Raw genomic sequence first — 22,989 nt, 5'->3', positions numbered from 1 at the left:
ACGTTTATCATGATTACATAAACATGATAACATATTATGTTCATGTTTATGTTTATCATATGACATATTATGCTTGTCACCAGAGATTGTCACTAGATTTTGATTCTCAGTTTTTCTGTTGCTTAGTTTCGATTACTGATGGTTAATTTTTCAACAGATAAGTGATTATATACAGATATATAGAGATATAGATATTTTAACAAATATTTATATGTATAAGCTTAAGCCATTCACTTAGAACAATATAAAGTAAAAATATCCATCTGGTCCTCAATACTGCCCTTTGCTCTCCAAAATGGTTAACAACAATGAAGGGCTCTATCAGCATACACCTACTTTATGATGATTTTAAAAAAATACTCACTAGTAGCTGAGCACGAGCAACTCAGTATCCTAACAACTCAGGAGGCTGAGATCACAGTTCAAAGCCAACCTGGGCACGTTCTTATCTCCGATTAGCCAAAAAGCCAGAAGTAGAGCTGTGGCTGAAGTGTCAAAGCTCCAGCTTTCAGAGAGGAAAGAAAAGGAAAACCCAATAATATTGCCCAGTTCCTGAGTTCAAGCTCCCAAACTGGAAAATAATAACAGTACTAATAAGCATTATTATATTTATAAAAATGATAACCACATGCAAGGAAATACTTTGATAAAAAATTATACCTTCATTGGTTTTCAAAAACTGACTATCTGCACTTATGTTGCTGTAATCAATAGTCTGTAAACTTTATATGTTTTACTCTCTGTTCATTACAGATTTGTAATAAACTTGCTCACTTATGGCTTAATACTCAACCTCCAGAACTTGGGAAGTAATACTTTTCTGCTGCAGATTCTCTTTGGTGCCCAGAGCATCCCAGCTAATTGTATAACACTTATTGCACTGAATCACCTGGGCCGTCGAATAAGTCAATTTCTTTTCATGTCCTTTATGGGGACCTTCATTCTGGCTACTGCGTTGGTGCCTCAAGGTAAGGAAAACACACAGAGTAGATAAGAAATATCTAACCAATTTTCTCAAGGGTTCCTAGATGATGTATTTCTGTAATTGTAAAAATAGAGTTCCAACAATTCCCAGCGACCAATCTAGGCATTTAGCTGACATTCTGACATTCAACAGCAGGGAGAGATTTCCTTCATTACAGCTGATATGTATGTAGGTACAGCTGACATTTCTGCCAGCTTTCCTCTAGGCCAGCAATAGACATATTAGGTCTACATCTTGTATTTGGGTCCTACTAAGACCACACTACACTGTCCCTTCCTCTGTCCAGCTCTGTCTTCTTACTTGCTCTTGATTGACAATTCATATTTCCTAAACTCTGTTTATCCACTTATGAATATCATCACAGGGCACTATTTATGTAAATTCAGTTTGCAGAATTATTTCGTGATAAAGTAGATACTACTTGTCTACAAATAAAGAAGAAATACAAGTCACAGTTATGGATCACCTCAGACTACCTTAGAGTCAATTTTACAAAATCAAGTGGACATATGTAATGAGAAAGAAAAGTGCAGGTGGTCACCATGTTTTTCTGAACACATAGAATAGTAGTGTGTTTTGTAAAATCCCAAAACTGATAGGCTCAGATCCTCTTACATGTCAGCCTGGACTTCAGTGTGCTGCTTTGCCTCATTAATGACTCCAATGTCTCATGCTCTCCTTTTGTGAAGAAAACTATGAAATTTCCATCCATTGTTTCTAAAATCTGAAATTCTTACTAAAAGAAGCCTTTACTCAAGATTCTTGACACATAATATAGGTCTAGCTACTCTCCAGGCTTTCCATCCGTGTAGGACTTGCACAGTACTAACCCCGGGTTGTGGGCACATGGGTCATGGCTGTAAACTCCTTGAGGGCCAAGATAGATCCTGCACACACCCTCAGCAGTTTCTCACATGACAGTTCAACATTATGCTTGAAGGGCAGAGGAGACACTGGGCAGAAAAGAGAAAAGTGAACTGTGCTTCAATTCGTCAACCTCTGTCCCTCTTTAGCAAATGTCAGAGATGCAAGGAGACTGAGTACAATCGTTCAGAATCAGTGATCCATCCTAAACCAAACTGTGTAGACAAAGCACATTTCTCACTTGTTATCCACTGCAGGAACTCTGCCTCTGTTTAGTTCCTCTGTGATACACTTTAACGCTGTACACAATTCCAATCAAGGTGTTTGTCATTGTGAGCAGGGAATGCTGATTGTGGCAGCTGGGACTTCCTGACTCTCTCTGGTTCTTCCTCTCCAGAAATGCAAACCCTCCGTCTGGTTCTCTCAACTCTGGGAAGAGGACTTCTATACGCTACCACTACTTGTTCTGTAACCCATGGACAGGAACTAGTCCCCACCGTAATCAGGTACAGAACCTCATCTGTTTGCTGTTAGGATCAGACCTTTCTCAGCACCTTCATTCTTCAAACTAAGTTAAAAAATAAATAAGTAAAAGAACGGGATATTTTGCAAAGGCAAATCATTGCAATGAAAACAATTCCAGCCACAGTTGAGTGAAAGCTTACTTTTGCCGAGGTACTGTGAAATCCACTGAATGTATCGTTCCTCTAGGCCTCTTGCAATCTTGCTGTTGTTTAGATTTTTTTTTTGGTCAGTTGTTGGGCTTGAACTCCAGGCCTGGGCACTGTCCTTGAGCCTCTTTGTGCTCAAGGCTTAGGCTCTACCCTTGAGCCACAGTGCCACTTCCAGTTTTGTGTGGTTAATTGGAGAGAAGAGTCTCATGTGGACTTTTCTGCCCAAGCTGGCCTTGAGTCATGTTCCTAAGTAACTAGGATTAGAGGCATGAGCCATTGCTGCCCTACTCCTTTAATCCTTGGAATCACTTAAAAGTAGATGCCATGAAGAATGGCATTGCTAAATGATACACAGATGTCTATGTATGCTGTGAGGAAATGCTAGCAAAGCAACAGGAATTTCAAAGGCTAGAGTCAGTCCACAATCTCCATATGTCTAAATACACTGCTTCCTCAATCCCATAACATAAGAAATTCACAAAGTGCCACAGTCCACATGAGTATTTCTAACATGTTATTTCTGTATTGTGCTTTGTGCTCTAAGGGCCACAGCTTTAGGAATCATTGGATTTGCTGGTAACCTTGGGTCCTCACTGGCTCCCCTGTTGATGATTCTCGCAGTTTATTCTGCTCCCTTGCCCTGGATCATCTATGGTGCCTTCTCTGTTCTTGGTGGCTTTATAGTCCTCCTCCTTCCTGAAACCAGGAACCAACCACTGCCCGACTTCATCCAAGATGTGGAAAATGAGTGAGTTAAACTTCTGGGTGTTCCTCAGGAAGTCCTGTGCTATGGGTCTGGGAAGAGGAAGGTCAAACACCATTGAGGGCCATGGTTTCCCAAGAGACCTAGAGAGGCTCTTTCTAACCAGTCAGTGCCATTGGTACAGGAAGTATCATATCTATTATGGTTTAGTTTCATCTTATCCATTTATGTGTTTTGTGTTAGGAGGCTTTCTAGATTACACAGAGCGTAACAGCAAGACAAGTACTAAGTAAGGGAAATTTCCTTCTCCCCTATACATCCCAATATGACCCTATCCATTTAGTGTTGGAAGCACACCCCTCCAGTGTCACAAAATGAATAGATAACCAGAAGATAGAGTTTGTCAAGGCATTTTACTTTTGTGTACAAGGGTGATCTGCCACTCTCCCCAGAGCTAGGCCGGTGCCCTGGGCAGAGTGGCCAGCTCAGTTTGGCCTAACCCAAAGGGTAATGCTGCCCCTTCTCCTTTTTGCTAAGGAGTCAGGCTCACATTTTCTTTACAATCGGTTACCAGGGTGATGGGGTAATAAATACAGGAAGTTAGAGAACACTCTAGGCATCAGTGAAAGAACGCTGCTAGGGAATGGGCAAAGGTATACATTGTTCTCATCACAGCTGGCTGGAAATAGGGTTGGGAATAGGGACACTGCTGATGGGCACAGTTGGAGGAGGCTGGTAAGTCAGCACAGAGTTCCCACGTTAAGGAAGAATGTCTACTCTTCAGCCCCATTGGTAAGGACTCCTACTTTTGACATTGCTGGCTGTTTACAAACAGAAGGAAGTTACAATTGAAATGAACAAGTAAATAATTCCAGAATATATTAGTATATAATGGTGACTGGTTATAAGATGGTGACTGGTTATAAGATGGAGACATTTTAGTGTGATTGCAGAGGTTGCTTTTCTCACACTAAATATGGTACATTCAGCAGATAACAAACATTAGCACCCTATAGAACCTTCTAGACACTGGAACCCCTCATCCTAGCAAGTGGTGATAAGATGCTTGCAGTCAGCATTTCCTGTAGCTTCAGATCTGCTCCATCACTTGGGGCAGATCACAGAAAGCTCTAGAAAACCTCTGGCAAGTGACTATGTAGAGTTGGGGAAAAGTGTAATTGTGTTGTCTGTGCGATTCATTGTGAATGAAGGTATTCACAAAAGAGAAGAAGGGAGTGGTAAATAAAGGGTTTCTTTGTTCTTGTGCTTGAACTCAGGGTCTTGACACTGTCCATGAACTCTTTTGCTCAAGATTTGCACTCTACTACATTGAGCCACAGCACCACTTCCAGTTTTCTGGTAGTTAATTGGAGCTAAGGGTCTCAACAACTTTCCTGCCCAGGCTGGCTTTGAAATGCGATCCTCAGATCTCATCCTCCTGGGTAGGTAGGATTATAGGCATGAACCACCAGCACTCAGCTATAAAGGTTTTAAAAGTGAAGAATGAGGAGGATTTTGACCTTGGTATACATCCCAATTTCCCCACACACCCCACTCCTCTTGGACTATGTGAAAATGTATACAATTTGTAGTAGAAATGACCAGAACTACCTTTGCAAATACTTCCAGAGAGACTGGTTTCGAATATTTAGGCAAGGCATTGATATGGCCAATGCCGAGAAATGAAAGATAAGCTTTTCCTAACGAAGGCATGAGATATGTGTTTTCTTGGTGTCTTTTCATTTACATGTGGCCTTGCTGTTTCTCTTGTATCTTTTCCAGGAGGAAAGGCTCAAGACAAGCAAAGCAGGAAGATACCGTCATCAAAGTAACACAGTTTTAAGCAATTCTGGTAATTGTCCTAGATCTACTGAAAGAGCAAGAAAAAGGAAAAACAAAATCAGTATTCTTCCCACATACTAGTACATTTTTTTTTAATGAATCGACATATTAGAAAACATGGATCACATTTAAATGTTTGACACTGAACTACTGTCTATATAATAGCTAGTTTAATCAGAATCAGACAGTTGAAGGAAACTGGAATGTCTTGAAAGGAATCCTGATAGGAAACAGTTTTGTAGCTATATATTGTTTTTACAGGTGAGGTGCCGTTAATTCAGCTTTGTGTGGCTGTGACAAAGCACCTGGGAAAGCACACTGAAAAGGGGCAAAGTGTTATTCAGGGCTTTCAGTCCATAGACCCTTGACTCTTCAGGCCCTGTGCAGACATCTCCCCCCACCCCCCTGCATAATCCTCCGCCCAGTGTCTGTGTTACCTAGGTAACTGGAATACTTGGTAGTATCTGACCTCTGAGGTCACATCCTGGGCTGCCGAGGTCATGCCTACTTTTAGAATGTGAGTGAGACCCAGGCCTTGAGTTCTTATCCAAATCCAGAGTTTCTACACCTTTCCCACTCCTGGCCACATCTTCCCCTGCCCCCCAGTCCCCTGGCCTAGATAAGTCCTGGCCCTGTGGTGGCAGGCCCCTTTTCAGCCCTGTGCTTCTCCACCATGCATATGGGGCAGGCAATTTGGAATAAGTAACTTCTCTTCCTGCCTGGATTCCACAGTGGTGGCATCATTCATTGGGGGCCTACTTTATTTTACCTTACAGTTATACTGCTTCAGAGCTTTGGGGAGGTTGTACCTCATAACAGAAGGGTGTCCTGGAGAAAACCTGTTGAAATCATTGTGGGCAGGAAGGCTAGAAGTAGAAGGGCCGGGAAAGGGAAAGAGAGAGTTGGAGAGAAATAAAAAGAAAGAGAGATTGCAAGGAAAAGAGAAAGGGGAAATACAAAGAAAGAAAGAAGGAAGGAAGGAAAGAAAGAAAGAAAGAAAGAAAGAAAGAAAGAAAGAAAGAAAGAAAGAAAGAAAGAAAGAAAGAGGAGGGAGAGATAGGCAGGGAGACCGCAAAGGAAAGAAGGAAGGGAGGGTGGGGAGAGGCAGTGAGAGTTGGAGGGAAGTAAAAAGAAGGGGAGATTAAAAGGCAGAGAGAAGGGATATACAAAGAAAGAATAAAGAGAGAGAGATAGAGAAAAAGGAAGGGAGAAAGACAGTGCAAAGGATGGAAGGGAGGGAAAGAAATGAAAGAAAAGGAAGGAAGGTAAATATGTGGATGTACAAAAATGTAAACCTCCTTTTATAATTAATATAAAGAAATGCAAAATTAAAAAGTTTTCATGTCTATGTTCATCAGAAGTGTTGATCTTTTTGTGTTGTGTTCTTAAACAGTTTTGCTATCAGAATAATCAGTCGCATAATGGGCCCGTAGCTTATCCCCTTCCTTTTTTATGAAAGGGACATATCTATTAGCTCTTTAGAAGCTATTATAAATCTGCAGTGAACCTGCCTAAAAAATTACTATTGGTTCCTGTTAAGAATGAAATTGACGGCCAGGTGCTGGTGGCTCACGCCTGTAATCCTAGATACTCAGGAGGCTGAGATGTGAGGATCGTGGTTCAAAGCCAGCCCGGGCAGGAGAGACTAGGAGACTCCTATCTCCAATATACCATCAGAAAACCGGAAGTGACGCTGTAGCTCAAGTGGTAGAGCGCTCGCCTTGAGCTGAAGAGCTGAGGGACAGCCCCCAGGCCCAGAGTTCAAGCCCCATGACCGACAAAAAAAAAAAAAAAAGAATGAAATTGAAACATAATAGCTGTTACCAACAGATAGCAATCTGGACAAATTCAACCTTGTGTTCAATAGTAATTTGTAATTATAGTATAAACTTGATTTGTTAATTATTTCCTTTCTGTAATACTTCAAAACTTTCTGGATTTAGAGAACAGCATGTGCCAGATTCACAAACTAAATTCCAAAGTCACTAGAGACAAACACATCCAAAGAAAAGAGAGAGATTGGAGGCATTCCAGTTTGCCATTCCTCGCTTTTTATTCTTTGAGATGGTAGTCCTAGTCATAAAGTCATGGCCTCTGTTTACATCTTCAGGTATTTCCCTCTAGTAGTTCTAAAGTTTCACAGCAAAGTACAAAAAAGTTTCAGATCCATTTTGAATTGATTTTGTTGTTTGTTTGTTTTTTAGTACCAGTCCTGGGACTTAAACTCAAGGACTGAACACTGTCTCTGACCTTTTGTGCTCAAGGCTAGTAGTGCTCTACCACTTTGAGCCTCAGCTCCACCTCTGGTTTTTGAGTTGTTAATTGGAGATGAGACTCACAGGGATTTTCTGACCCAGGGGTGGCCTTGAATGGCAATCCTCAGATCTCAGCCTCCTGAGTAATCAGGTCTCAAAAAACACAAAATGTTTTGGACGTAGAATAATGGGTCACATGTAAAGGAATTGTTGAGAAAATAAAAACTCCTAGCAAGGAGTCCTGTACAAGTAAATTACTCTCCTGGTGTAGGATGGGTTGCTAGACCCTTCTATAGACTTCTGTTACAAAGGAATATAGGAGAGGTGCCCTTCCTTTCCCCAATTCTCTTTACAGACCCTGGAGACTGAGGCCTTCTAGGAAATGGTCAAAGGTCAATTCATAAGCTAATATATCTTGCTAGCTAAGTTGACTAAACATATTCTGTTCTTGGTTATCTCTAAAAGATCCTGGTTGTTGTTGGCAACAATTTTGTGTTTTGTTTTCTATTTGTGTTGCTTAGTCTTTATTTTTCTAGCGATAACCACATTATTCTATTATATTGGGCAAAACAATGTCATTTGCCACTGGAGATCCAGAAAATGTACACAGCCAATTTTTTTTTCTTTTAAAAAAATTATTTTTTTTTGTCAGTCGTGGGGCCTGAACCCTGGGCTTGCTTGGGTGCTGTCCCTGAACTCTTCAGCTCAAGGGTAGCGCTCTACCACTTGAGCCACCTTGCCACTTCCAGCTTTTTCTGCTTATGTGGTGCTATGGAATCAAACCCAGGGCATCATGCATGCAAGGCAAGCACTCTACCACTGAGCCAACTTCGCAGCCCCAATTTTAAGTTGTAAAACCTAAGTGAGCCTTAAACCTCTTGTAAACAAGTATATGTATGTGTGTGTGAACATGTTCACAAGTGTGTGTATGTGTGTGTGAACATGTCCAAATCTGACATTTTAATATATAAATGTCATGGTGTGAGAAAAATAGTCTTTTCTATCTTTTTCTATGTTTTATGTGATTAAATTTTTAGGTATTGGTGAGTCCTGGAATTATTTACTGTTATGACAAGCAACCAAACAAGGAGAGTGACTCTTGTGTGGATAGAGCTAAAAGAACAACCAAGCCAAAGAAGTAAGAAAGCAGAAAGGATAGGAAAGGGGGCTGGGGATGGGCCATGGGATTCAGAACTCACTGCCAGCTTCTGAGTCCTGATATCCCGTTATTATTTTGGGTGGGGTGTGTTGCGGTCATGGGGCCTGAACTCTTGGCCTGGGCACTGTCCCCCAGCTTTTCAGCTCAAGGCTAGCGCTCTACCACTAGAGCCACAGCGCCACTTCCAGCTCTTTTATTTTTGCTTATGGGGTACTGAGGAATCGAACCCAGGGCCTCAGGCATGCAAGGCAAGCGCTCTACCACTGAGCCACCTTCCCAGCCCTCAATGCATCTTTTGAAGTTACAACCATTAAGGAGAAATGGTTTTCATAGAAGTGTTAAGTGACCCCCGTTATTTTAGGAAGCAAAAGGGAGCAATAAACACTCCAACAGAGACTTTTATCTCTAAAGTCTTAAACTTTTGGTACCCAAGCAACTCATACTTAGGGTAGAAAGTTGATCCTTTGTTTTGCTTAGACATTTTTAAAAATCTTTCCAGGGCCCAGCTCTCAGCCTTCTGGGTACTGTTTGAGCTGGCCTTCCAAGCTTTGAACTCTTTCCAGGTCTCACAACTCCACTCTAGAGTTCCCTACAAATTGAAGCATGTAGTGTTTAGGGCTTGCATTGTATCCATTTCGCACAGGATGGTCCCTTCTCTTGTGTGTGGGGTCTTTCACATTAGGATATTTCTCCCTGGTCTCGATGCATCATAAATGTGATGTTAAGACATGAGGATTGCAGGAATCTTCATAACTTGGAGGAAACAAAATTCCTTTGTTTGTAAGCAGAAAAGAAGTGTGCAGTTTTGTTTTGTTTTTTTTTAATGTCACTAAGTATCTTAAAAGCCTATTTCAGTCAGGGGGCACCAGTGGCTCATGCCTATAATCCTAGTTACTCAGAAGGCTGAGGTCTGCCTTATTAAAGTTTCTCATGCTTTCTGGATCTGCCTCTGAAAGGCAACAAGCTTCAAATAGTAGAAGAAGCTCACTCTGAAGCTTTAGCAATGATTCTTGACACGTGAGCTGTCCAACCCCAAACCCAGTAGGTTGGACTGACAGAAACTTTTTTTTCTTTTTTTTCTGTTGTGGGGCTTGAATTCAGGGCCTGGATGTTGTTGCTGAGCTCCTTTTGCTAAAGGCTAGCACTCTAACACTTTGAGCCACAGTGCCACTTCCCATTTTCTGGGGGTTAATTTGGAGACAAGGGTCTAAAGGACTTTGCAAACCATAGATCTCAGCCTCCTGAATAGCTAGAATTACAGGTGTGAGCCTCCAGTGTCCAGCACAAACAGTTTTTAAAAACAAAATACTAGCAATCAGAATGAAACAGCTTATTACACATTATGTACACCAAGTGAGATTTGTCCCAGCCTTTCAAAACAGCTCAACATATGCAAATCAGTAAGTATGACCAATGTCATCAACAGATTGAAGAACACAATATAAAGGAGATCTCAGTAGTTACAGAAAAAAGCAATCAGTGAAATTATAATTAAGACTCTCACTAGGATGACATTGTGCCCAAAAAGAAATATACTCATTACCTGACTTAGGAAATAGTAATGCCTCTGTTCGAGGTCCAAACAATAATACAATTATATTTTTTTAATTCTCAACGAATTAGGTACAGATGGAATACAATGTAGGTAAAGTGAGTGCAGATGGAGCAGAATTTATATAATAAAATACCAATTGATCTTGAAACATTGATAGTTTTTTTTCCCTTAAGATCTGAAATGTGGAAAAGATGAGCACTCACCTCTTTAGCATAAAATGAATATTCATAGCTTGGGTAATTAAGAGAGAAAAGTAAAAATACAAGTTTAGGAAGCAAAAAGTCAAATTGTATCTATTTGTAGATGTAATGTTATATACAAGAAAACATAATTTTTTCAAATCCTCTGAGAACTAAAAATCACTTCTCTTAAGTGAAAGGACACAAAAAAATCAATCTATAAAAATCAATGCAATTTCTCTACACCAGCAACAACCTACCCAAAGAATGAATCAACAAGGCAACAGCTGTAAAAATATAAGATATTTAGGAATTAACTTGACTAAAAGGTAGCACTTCTATGATAAAATTGGTGAAACACTGATGAATGAAATGAAGAAGATTTTATAAGATAACCTGTTATTCATGAATTTGAATTACACCAAAATGTATTGATTTGATCCTAACCCCTCTAAAGGTTTCCTTGGTTGGAGAAACAACAAGAAAATCTAAATTCCAAAGTCTCTACAAAAAATCTATTAAATCAGAGGTAGCTATAATTCAAACACTATCCTTGAGGGTTATAAAAGCTCATGGACAGGAACAGCAACTACACTCTGAGTTCAGGCCCCAGGACCAGTGTGCACACATGCGCGTACACACACACACACAAACACACACACACACACACACATGCACACCTTTCAGAGAGTTATTTGTAAAACAATTCTAGCTAATGGAAATATAATTGTTAATAGATGTTTAGTCTTTTTCAATGACATTTTCTACTGTATTTTATCACCAACTCTTTCCAGTCCATTCTGCATTGAATATCATATATACATACAGACATGTAATATATACTCACATGTATACACAAATATAAACATACATAGATATACATGTGTATAAATACATAGATGTATGCAAAAATATTTATAACAGAATAATTATGTATTTCATTACTTACTAAATTATGAACTTCTTAAAATGTGTCTTAGCCAAGTGCCAATGGTTCCCGCTTGTAATCTTAGCTACCCAGACAGTGAGAGTAGAGAATCATAATCCAGTGTCAGACTGGGTAGAACACTATGAGGCAGACTCTTACCTCCAATTAGCCAGAAAAGGCTAGACTGGAAACCATGGCTCAAGTTGAAAAGGACCAGACATGAGCAAGAAAGCAAGGTGAATGGATGAACCTAAAATACATCATAAATGCAGTAAACCAAGCTCAGAGTGACAAATGGTTTTCTCTCATATGTAAAAGCTAGATATATCTAAAATATACTGAGCCACACAGTGAGATCAAAGGAGAATATTCTTAGGTACAAAGCCTATGTGCCTCTGATAATGAAAACAATATTTATTGAATGAACTCCAAGAAATGAAAACAAAAGTTTTTTCTTTGTTTTTGTTTTCTTATTGTCATGTTTGTTCATTTATCTGTATTTGGGAGGTTAAGGGGGAGCACATAAATGGGGGGACAAAGGGTAAACAAATACAGCAGTGGTACTTACTAGATGCTATGTTGAAAATGAGCTATACAATTTATGTGTGGGGATGGGAGGGAAAAACTGGGAGAGAGTGAGGGAAGAGATGACATTGTCCAAAAAGGTATGTACTCTGTACCTGACTTACATGAATGTAATACCTCTGTACATCACCTTTATAATAACAATTAAAGTATTTATATAAAGAAAGCCAACGGTTTGGGAAGGTGACTCAGTGGTAGAGTGCTAGCCTTGCATGCATGAGGCTATGCGTTCGATTCCTCAGTACAACATAAGCAGAAAGAGCCAGAAGTAGTGCTATGGGTCAAGTGGTGGAGCGCTAACCTTGAGCTGAAGAGCTGAGGGACACAGCCCAGCCCCAGAGGTCAGGCCCCACGACGGACAACAAAAAAAAGAGAGAGAGTATGAGTCCCTGAATTTAAGCTCTACACAAAACAAAAAGCGTGTCTGTAACTTACTCTATTTATGCTATTAGAACAGAAACTGAAATTACTATTTGAATTGATTAATAAAAAAAAAACTATGCAGTTAGAATTGGCTAACTTCTGGCATCATCCAATATTACCACATGGGGAGAAACATAATTTCAAAAAAAAATTTTTGCTATGGTTTGACCAGAAGCAGAAAGTAAGTTATCAATAGGGAAGGAATTTTTTAAATTATGTATTTATTATCTTTAGTAGTATAAAAGGATTCAGCATGTCAGTTTCTGAGTATAATTCATCATGATCAGTAATATTCCTTTCATCATTCTCTCTCATCCCTCTCAACCTCATCCCTCCCCTCCATTTTCCTAGTTTCCTAGAATATGCATTAAATATGATGAATGCATTCTCTCCCACTTCCTGTGTGACTTTATCGACCTCCCTCCCTTTGACCTCTCCCATACACATCTCAAGTATTAGCTGTCTGGTATTCATTTTGTTAGACTGTGAGTTAGTGGTTCTAAAGCGTTCCACCATTTCCATTCTCGAAAATCTAGTTATGTGTTTGCGTACATGTGCATATGATCCCATATGTTTTCCCTTAATATTTACCAATCAGACCTAGCTTCCATATATGAAAAATAATATGCACCCTTTGTTTCTCTGGACCTGACTTATGTCACTCATCATATTTTCCTTTCTTTTTTTCTACAGACTTTCCCTGTTACATTTCTTCATTCCTAGTCTTGTTTAGTGTTTTCCTCTGCAGATTTTCTGAGCATTCTTTGCTCTGCACTGAGACTTTCTTCCTTCCTGTTCTTGAAAGTGGCATGTTGTTCACGGCCAAGAAATCCAAATTCAGCAGAGGATGATTCTGTTGCCACTCATGAGAAAAAATCCCATGTGTTGTTTCCCCAGTGTTCCCATTGCTGTGGTCAAGAAATGTACAGTCCTAGAGTTCCACATCTGATTTTGATACTTTATTGTGTAGACAATATGATAGGCTAAGTCCATGTATTTAAGTACCTGTATTAAATGTATTAGAAGTTCCAGTACTATAACTTATCTCCTGTGGTGTAAATACGAAGTTAAACTACTGTTTACCAATGGGAGAAGCGTCTTTGGTATACACAGGACAGGTTTACGTATATGAAGATCTGTATGGGTTTTTTACCCAACTTCGTTGAGCCTCCTCTATTTTACCTGCCAGTACTGTTTGTTCTGTTTCTGAAGTCACACAAAGAAATGAGTGAGGAGAGTACAATTCAGATTTGAGCAAGAATAAAAACAAATTTCTTGAGTCTCTCATCCCAGGATCCCTTAAGAAAGAGGAAGAAACCTCAAACCTGTGTATAGAGCCTCACTTTGGAAAAGCCTCTGGGAATGGATCAGGATTCAGCCATTCCTAAGGGTTTTAACACTCATTAGAATCCTCTCCCTCTGTGGTCTACATGACCTCAAGCTCTAAGTGCTGCAGAACCACACTCCCCTACACCTAGGAGACCACACCTTTCTACTGTCTCCATCCCTCTATGGTCCTATGGAACCAGGCCCTCTATGTCTTAAGAGACTCTTCCCCTTCTCCTTCCCACAGAGCCACGCCCCTATGTCTTACAAGGCTTCTTCCCTCTACATCCTACATGACTACTCCCTTTCACCTTCTATGGAACTCCGACCCCCTACATCCTCACTAGACTCCCTGCTTGAGCATCGGTTCCATTGGGGTGCCACCGGTCACGCTCCAGCCAGGACAGTCTCTTGGGATGTCTCCTTCTCTTTAGATATTCTACTCAAGCCAAAATGTCTTATAGGGTAGAAAATTGGTCTTAATGGCCCAGTGTTTTGGCTTGTGCCTTCTAGAATGGAACACAGGCTGGATCCCAGGTACCACACCCCCTCTAGGTTCCCTCTCAAAGGCTAGCAATTTCGGGTTGGAAACCAGATCTAAAATCAAAAGAAAAGTATCTGCTTAGAAATTTAGTCTCAGTATCAACTGGACAGTATCAAAGCAAACAAACAAACAAACAAAAACCTAAACTGCTTAGAAACTTGGCCTAAGTACCAATTTAATGAATGCAATCACTGACCCAATAGGTGCCAGGGACTCATGCCTGTAATGCTAGCTACTGAGGAGGCTGTGATCTGAGGATCATGATTCAAATCTAGCCCAGGCAGGAAAGGCCAGGAGACACTTATCTCCAGTAAACTACTCAGAAAAATCCAAGTGGCACTGTGCCTCAAAGTGGTAGAGTACTAGCCTTGAGCAAAAGAAGCTCAGGGACAGCTCAAAGGCCCTGAGTTCAAGCCCCAAGGGCAGCAAAAGAAAAAAAAAGGGTATAAACAGTGCCAGCTGAAGGATGTGTCAAATACAATTAGCCAGGTCTCCCAGGATTATCTCTCCTAAGCCATGAAAAGACAACAAAGAGCCATCCCCATGGCTTGGAGTATTGTGGTTCAAAGCTAGGCAGGCAAGAAGGTCCATGACACACATCTCCAATTAACCAACAAAAAGTCAGATGTGACTCAAGTAGCTTAGCATTAGCCTTGAACAACAACAAAGCCATTGCTGTCGGTTATTTCTGATTATTTGTAGTGTTAAGAAACGTTGTGTTTCTTTGTGCAACAGCTGTTCCAGTTCCCACCATCTAAGCTTTGTCTTTTCCTCAGGTTTGGAAGGAGGCTAATTATGATCATCTGTGTGTTGAATTTGGCCATTGCTGACACATGCGCAGCCTTTGCTCCCACCTTCCTCCTTTACTCTGTCCTGCGCTTTCTGGCTGGTATATCCATCTCAGTCATCCTAACAAACAGTATGGTGCTCGGTAAGTACCTCTTCCCACCATGTGCATTTTCCTCACCTTGAATGTGAACTTAATACTCTACTTTGGTTTGAGATGAAAATTCACTGGTGCTGTCTTTCAGGTGTAGAATGGACAGGACGCAAATTCCAAGCCATAACCGTGCCCTTATTATTATGTTCAGCTGGCTTAGGACAAGTATTGTTGGGAGGCCTGGCTTATTTTGTTCGAAATTGGCAGAACCTTCAGCTTGCGCTGTCTATACCTGTCTTCTTCTTACTTCCATTCACAAGGTATGAGCTTTCTTTTAGAAGAGATCTTGAATGAAGGACATAAGAAATTCATTTGGATCCTTGATCAACTTCTGATATTGTGCTCTCCTTATTCATAGCAATGTCTGACTTGAGCAATGGGACAAAAAGTGTTGTTAGGTAAAATTGAGGAAATTGAATTATGTTTGAAGTTACTATGTCAGCAAATTGCAACAGATGCAGTCATACTAAAAATTATTTATGGGATGAAATTCCAGTTTAAAGGAGGGTTCTAGGACTAACATTGTGTCTTAGTGGTAGAGTGTTGCCTAGTATTTATAAGGCCCTGGGCTCAATTCTTCAATAACACATAAACAAAAAAAATTAAAAAAATAAATACAGGAGGGTTCTGTACTAGATAAAATATATCTCACAATATTCAAATTAGAGATTAAAACATTTTTAGTGTAAGCACATACAAAATTTAGTATCGTTATAAAAAATAGTATAGGCTATTTGAATTTCAAATGTGAATGTGTTTACTCTAATTACTAGAATAAGTAACTGTATGACGCAAAAGTGGCTATGAATCGTCTCCTGAATGTTACAGATCTTCTTGGCTATCCTTGCCAGTAGACATAATTGGTAAGATGGTAATAGAACTTTTGCAAATGTATTTTCCTTCATGAAGAAAACATTTGAGTATGGTATTTCTTTGTCTATGGTTTGCATTTGTATGTACGGTTGGGGAAAAAAACACGATGGTTTTTGTCTTTGGAGGTGATATTAGGTGACAGAATTGAGACGCAAAAGTCCCTCTAGTGCTGTTCAATTATGGAGCAATATGGATTCCTCAGTTGAAAACCATAGGCAGAATGGACAACTTACATCCTTTGTTTTTGGATCCTCTTCCTTTCCTCTCCTTAAAGAGACTTGAGAGAGTTAAAAAGGGCTATGGTGTTAGTTCAGGACAGAAAGCCTGTTGAGTTAGGAGTGATCCTCAGAAGTGACTGTAGATTTCATTAATACTGTGAGCAAAATCCAGATAAAAAGCATGTGTCCTTTAGCAAACTCATCCATTGTAACATTTGTCCTCCACAAATCTTTGTAATTCTGTGTCCTCATTAAACTAAGGCCGGTTTATCTTGCTGGTGTTCCAAAAGTTACCACAGCCATGAGGATCAGAACTGGCTCCCATCTGAATGAGACATTTAGTAAAAATTAATAATAATTAATTGGGGTATCTGTATTTCAGGGAAATATGAGTGTCCCTCATACACCAGCTCTGTGAGCTGGGTAGTCAATTTTCACAGAACTCACCATAGAGTCAGCATGACTCCAGGCCTGCATTCCCGGAAGCCCAGAGTATCATGTGCAGAGGTCATTTCCTGTTTCCCGAGGTATGATGACACATGGCGCATGATGCTAGTTCTTGGTCCACCTGAATAAATGAAGGGATGAGAATGAAGGAGAAAGGAATCTGAAGGTTGAAGGGGGAGTGAAAGTGAGCGTGTGAGAGTTGACTACATTTCCATCATCGTCTTTGGTCAGGTGTCTGGCAGAGTCTGCTCGGTGGCTGATTAGCACCAACAAACCCCAGGAAGCCTTAAAGGAGCTGTGGAGAGCTGCGCGCATAAATGGAATGAAGAATTATAGAGACAAGCTAACTGTGGAGGTGAGTGAGATGGCTGTTGGTTATAAGACACAGGGAAGACATAGCCCAACATGTGTACTCCTTAGTGACAAAGATGAACTGTCTAAAAGCGTTGGACATGTATATTCTTATTTGAAAGAAGTTAAAAGCACTCTGACTCTCGATTCCTTTCCCTTGAATGTAATTTATGAAACACCCACCACAGAATTTTATTGTTACATTTATTTAATTCAGTTAAAATGTTTCGAGTTAAATGCAGTTGTATATGGGATGCTTCCTTGAGCTATTTTCCTACCTGCCCCTGATGTCCTCTGAACAACTTCACCCTCCAACATAATTCAATGTTTAATTGAAAGATAACCTTGTTTGTTTTTTAATTATTACAATGTAATAATATATATGTATACATTTGGCCTTTGTATTCTGAATAAATATACATGTATTGATTATCGAATCATTCAAAGCTGCTAATTGGCCCCCAGCTAATTGACCAGCAGTGCTGCTGTGTCTCAAAGTGGTAGAACACTAGCTTTGAGAGAAAATGCTCAGGGGCAGTGTATCTTATTTTTTGAAAAAAGCCACAGAGAATCTTTGAGAACAGAATGGGAAAGAGGTCTTGGCAGAAAGGTTGGAGCAAAAGGAGGAAACAGAAGAAACAGAACAAGAGTTATTTAAAACTCGGCTAAATAAACAGTAATATGGACAGAGGTCCTGAAATCTGCAAAGCAAACACACACTTAGAAAATTCTCTCATCTCGGGGCTGGGAAGATGGCTCAGTTGTAGAGCGCTTGCCTTTCATGCCTGAGGCCCTGGGTTCGATTCCTCAGCACCACATAAGTAATATTTATATACATATAAAAGACAACCGGACCCCCCCAAAAAAGAAAATACTCTCACCTCCCAGGCATTTGGTCACAACCCAACGGCAGAGAGCCATTGTCTAAGACCTTGTGTGGACATCTCAACCCCCCCCCCCGCCCCCGCATCATTTGGTGTGAGAGAACACAGCAAGGATAGTGGGGGGGGTTGTTGTTTATTTGTGTGCTGACTGGGAAATCTAACATAGCTGCACAGGAAAGCCAGAGAGGCGGGGAGCTCTGCGGGATTGGAAGCTAGTCAAAGTTGTACTGGGTGGTACAAATTGCTTCCCATCTGGGCAGTGGGCTGGGAGGAGGACACACTGCAGGCTAGAGCTCATCCCATGGGGCATTCTGCATCTCTTGTGTACAGCTCAGTTTCCCTATAACCACACACTCTGGTTGGTAGAAAATACAGGAAGCTGAAGTAGCACACATACTGACCTCACCAAACAAAGAAATAACAGTTGGGCCAGGAGCTGGTGGCTGATGCCTGTAATCCTAGCTACTCAGGAGGCTGATGTCTGAGGATCACGGCTCAAAGCTAGACCAGGCAGGAAAATCTGTGAGACTCTTATCTCTAATAAATCCCCAGAAAACCAGAAGTGGTATAGTGGTTTAAGTGGTAGAGCATTAGCCTTGAGCTGAAGTGCTGAGGGACAGCACCCAGGCCCAGAATTCAAGTGCCATAACTGACAAAAGGGGAGGAAGGAAGGAAGAAGGAAAGAAGGAAGGAAGGAAGGAAGGAAGGAAGGAAGGAAGGAAGGAAGGAAGGAAGGACGAACTGTTGGTACTAATGAAGACATTGCTCTGTGGCTCATGAGATTAGCATCCTTACAGGCCTGGAAGTCTAACACATTCTTCATCAAATTTTTCCCTTCTGTTTCTTCCTCCTTTTCCTTGATCGCTTAGTTATTTTATGTGTAAGCTGGTCCTGGGGCTTGAACTCAGGGCCTGAGTACTGTTTCCTGAGCTTTCTGCTAACACTTTATCACTTGAGCCACAGCTCCCCTTCTGGCTCCTATGTTTTTCTTTTTTCCTTTTTTTCCTTTTTTTGTGTGTGGTTAATTGGAGATAATGGTCTCACAGACTTTCCTAACCTTGACCCTCTGATTTTTGTTTCCTGAATAGGATTATAGGCACAGGCCACTGGTGTGTGGATTAATATATGTGGGTCATGTATTTTTAAATTTAGATACTTATTATATGTAAATATAGAGAGAAATATATCCCCTCTTCTTCCTTCTTTCTTCCTCTCCTTCCTTCATTTTTATTTCTTTACATGTTTTTCTTTCTCTATTTCTTATTTTAATTTTACCCTCTTACAACTCTTTATTGTCATAGTTATGCATTGTTTGCTAAGTTTTATTATTCCTTTGTTTTTCATTGTCACTTTATTCTTATTGCATTTGTCTCTCTACTTACATTTCCTTCTTCTAAGTACATTTCCCACATCAGTGGCTTTTTTTTTTCTCTCAGTTGTGGGGCTCGAAATCAGGACCTGAATGCTATCCCTGAGTTCTTCTGCTCAAGTTTAGTACTGCACCACTTTAAACCACAGGTACACTTGGAGTTTTCTGATGGTTAATTGAAGAAAAATGTCTTACCAACTATCCTTCCAGGGAAGGCTTGATTTTGAGATCTCAGCTTCCTGAGTAGCTACAATGACAGACCTAGCCCAACATCACCTGGTTATCTGTTGCCGTTTTTATTTCTCAGTATTTCTTACACTACTGAGTACTGTAATTCCTCCTAATTTCCTTCCATTCCTACCCTTATTTGGTATATTTGTAGTCTTAATGTCTTTGTTTTTTTCCCATTTAATTACTTAACATTGTGTTTCCCTATTGAGTATATCTGTCACTTGTAGTTGTTACAGCAGATAATTCTCTCGCCTCTCACAGGAATTGGGTCCTTTAACACTTGGAGCAAATGAGCAGCTAATGAGCGACACTCCTAGTCCAGTAGTAAAAAATTATACCTGAAACCTGCTATCACTCCCTACCCAGTCATTGGAAATATGTCAACTGAAAAACTTAGTGGATACAAAAATTTCCAATCTAATATGGACAAAAATGCACATCACAAAGTAGAAAAAAATTGGAAATATGAAAAATTGTCAACATGAAGCCTCCAAAAGTCAACCAACTCACAAATAAACATCTGAATGAATCAAAAGAGAACATGAATAAATAATTCCATGAAAGAAGGAAAACAAATCATCTACAAAATGAATGTAATAAAGTAATAATTCTGAAACAGCTTCAAATTTGTCTTATGAAGACAAATAAGAAACCCATTTAAGAGCCTCCATACAAATTGGATCAGAAGAATACAGATTTCCAGGTCTTGTAGATAAGTTCGTACCTTGAGGTCATTGGACAACAATAAAGAAAAACACACAACATACAAGAACTCCATTTAAAGGCCAAACAACAAATGAGCATATAACAAGGAGAAGATGTGCAAGTTGAAACCATAGAACACATTTAATAAAACAATACCAAGACATTCTACCAGTTTTGGGTAGGATGGTTATCAATGGGCAAAGGGCTTTTAGGACACCAAACAGACATGACAAGAAAAGAACTTCCTATATCATAGTGTAATTAAAGGTGTTACATAAACAAAACAAGGAAAAAATATTGAGGGCTTCTAGAAAAGAAATGTCAAACCAGGCGCCAGTGGCTCATGCCTGTAATCCTAGCTACTGAGGAGACTGAGATCGGAGGATCACAGTTCAAAGCCAACCCAGGTAGGAACGTCCATGAGACTCTTATCTCTAGTAAACCACTCTGAAAACCAGAAGTGGCACTGTAGCTCAAGTACCAGAGCACTCGCCTTGAGCTGAAGAGCTGAGGGATAGCATACAGGTCCAGAGTTGGAGCCACACAACCAACAAAAAGAAAGAAAGAAAGAAAGAAAAAGAAATATCAAGTCATTATATAAATGAAGTTCACACTTATGAATGCCTTCAGTAAAATTCAGGGAAATCAGGAATAATCTGTTGAGGAAACTCAATGTCTTGGGAAAACAAGAACAGACCAGTTCCAAAATTAGTAGAAATATAGAAAGAATCATGATCAGAGATAAAATTAATGAAATGGAAGCAATAAATATATGAAGGGACAGATGAAATACAGTATGGTGCTCGGTAAGTAGGTCTTCCCACCATGTGCATTTTCCTCACCTTGAATGTGAACTTAATACTCTACTTTGGTTTGAGATGAAAATTCACTGGTGCTGTCTTTCAGCTGTAGAATGGACAGGACGCAAATTCCAAGCCATAACCGTGCTGTTATTATTATGTTCAGCTGGCTTAGGACAAGTATTGTTGGGAGGCCTGGCTTATTTTGTTCGAAATTGGCAGATCCTTCAGCTTGCGCTGTCTATACCTGTCTTCTTCTTACTTCCATTCACAAGGTATGAGCTTTCTTTTAGAAGAGATCTTGAATGAAGGACATAAGAAATTCATTTGGATCCTTGATCAACTTCTGATATTGTGCTCGCCTTAGTCATAGCAATGTCTGACTTGAGCAATGGGACAAAAAGTGTTGTTAGGTAAAATTGAGGAAATTGAATTATGTTTGAAGTTACTATGTCAGCAAATTGCAACAGATGCAGTCATACTAAAAATTATTTATGGGATGAAATTCCAGTTTAAAGGAGGGTTCTAGGACTAAGATTGTGGCTTAGTGGTAGAGTGCTTGCCTAGCATTTATAAGGCCCTGGGCTCAATTCTTCAATAACACATAAACAAAAAAAATTAAAAAAATAAATACAGGAGGGTTCTGTACTAGATAAAATATATCTCACAATATTCAAATTAGAGATTAAAACATTTTAGTGTAAGCACATACAAAATTTAGTATCATTATAAAAAATAGTATAGGCTATTTGAATTTCAAATGTGAATGTGTTTACTCTAATTACTAGAATAAGTAACTGTATGACGCAAAAGTGGCTATGAATCGTCTCCTGAATGTTCCAGATCTTCTTGGCTATCCTTGCCAGTAGACATAATTGGTAAGATGGTAATAGAACTTTTGCAAATGTATTTTCCTTCATGAAGAAAACATTTGAGTATGGTATTTCTTTGTCTATGGTTTGCATTTGTATGTACGGTTGGGGAAAAAAACACGATGGTTATTGTCTTTGGAGGTGATATTAGGTGACAGAATTGAGACGCAAATGTCCCTCTAGTGCTGTTCAATTATGGAGCAATATGGATTCCTCAGTTGAAAACCATAGGCAGAATGGACAACTTACATCCTTTGTTTTTGGATCCTCTTCCTTTCCTCTCCTTAAAGAGACTTGAGAGAGTTAAAAAGGGCTATGGTGTTAGTTCAGGACAGAAAGCCTGTTGAGTTAGGAGTGATCCTCAGAACTGACTGTAGATTTCATTAATACTGTGAGCAAAATACAGATAAAAAGCATGTGTCCTTTAGCAAACTCATGCATTGTGACATTTGTCCTCCACAAATCTTTGTAATTCTGTGCCCTCATTAAACTAAGGCCAATTTATTTTGCTGATGTTCCAAAAGTTACCACAGCCATGAGGATCAGAACTGGCTCCCATCTGAATGAGACATTTAGTAAAAATTAATAATAATTAATTGGGGTATCCGTATTTCAGGGAAATATGAGTGTCCCTCATACACCAGCTCTGTGAGCTGGGTAGTCAATTTTCACAGAACTCACCATAGAGTCAGCATGACTCCAGGCCTGCATTCCTGGAAGCCCAGAGTATCATGTGCAGAGGTCATTTCCTGTTTCCCGAGGTATGATGACACATGACGCATGATGCTAGTTCTTGGTCCACCTGAATAAATGGAAGGGATGAGAATGAAGGAGAAAGGAATCTGAAGGTTGAAGGGGGAGTGAAAGTGAGCGTGTGAGAGTTGACTACATTTCCATCATCGTCTTTGGTCAGGTGTCTGGCAGAGTCTGCTCGGTGGCTGATTAGCACCAACAAACCCCAGGAAGCCTTAAAGGAGCTGTGGAGAGCTGCGCGCATAAATGGAATGAAGAATTATAGAGACAAGCTAACTGTGGAGGTGAGTGAGATGGCTGTTGGTTATAAGACACAGGGAAGACATAGCCCAACATGTGTACTCCTTAGTGACAAAGATGAACTGTGCTAAAAGCGTTGGACATGTATATTCTTATTTGAAAGAAGTTAAAAGCACTCTGACTCTCGATTCCTTTCCCTTGAATGTAATTTATGAAACACCCAACACAGAATTTTATTGTTACATTTATTTAATTCAGTTAAAATGTTTCGAGTTAAATGCAGT

The 22,989-nt window shown here is 39.9% G+C and overlaps 2 protein-coding genes across 2 annotated transcripts in view; both read left to right on the top strand.

The window, feature by feature from the left end:
- Window positions 1-6,422, top strand: part of LOC138814858 (organic anion transporter 7-like) — a 22,264-nt gene extending 15,842 nt beyond the window's left edge. Inside the window, exons 7-10 of the mRNA XM_070003947.1 lie at window positions 754-968; window positions 2,247-2,355; window positions 3,068-3,271; window positions 5,009-6,422. Coding sequence (XP_069860048.1) covers window positions 754-968; window positions 2,247-2,355; window positions 3,068-3,271; window positions 5,009-5,069 — 589 coding nt within the window. The 3' untranslated portion in view covers window positions 5,070-6,422. The remainder of the gene's footprint in view (window positions 1-753; window positions 969-2,246; window positions 2,356-3,067; window positions 3,272-5,008) is intronic.
- A 1,969-nt stretch (window positions 6,423-8,391) lies between these two features.
- Window positions 8,392-19,677, top strand: LOC138814865 (steroid transmembrane transporter SLC22A24-like). Its single transcript, XM_070003956.1, has 5 exons — window positions 8,392-8,461; window positions 14,799-14,953; window positions 15,054-15,222; window positions 16,732-16,945; window positions 19,597-19,677. Exons 2-5 carry the CDS (start codon window positions 14,818-14,820, stop codon window positions 19,675-19,677), a joined length of 600 nt encoding a protein of 199 aa, XP_069860057.1. The 5' UTR covers window positions 8,392-8,461; window positions 14,799-14,817.
- The last annotated feature ends 3,312 nt before the right edge of the window (window positions 19,678-22,989 follow it).

Source organism: Dipodomys merriami, unplaced genomic scaffold (assembly GCF_024711535.1).
Source record: "Dipodomys merriami isolate MVZ:Mamm:240054 unplaced genomic scaffold, mDipMer1.0.p SCAF_617, whole genome shotgun sequence".
Taxonomy (NCBI): Eukaryota; Metazoa; Chordata; class Mammalia; order Rodentia; family Heteromyidae; genus Dipodomys; species Dipodomys merriami.
The sequence above is the reverse complement of the archived record's forward strand: the minus strand, read 5'-3'. Positions and strand labels throughout refer to the sequence as shown.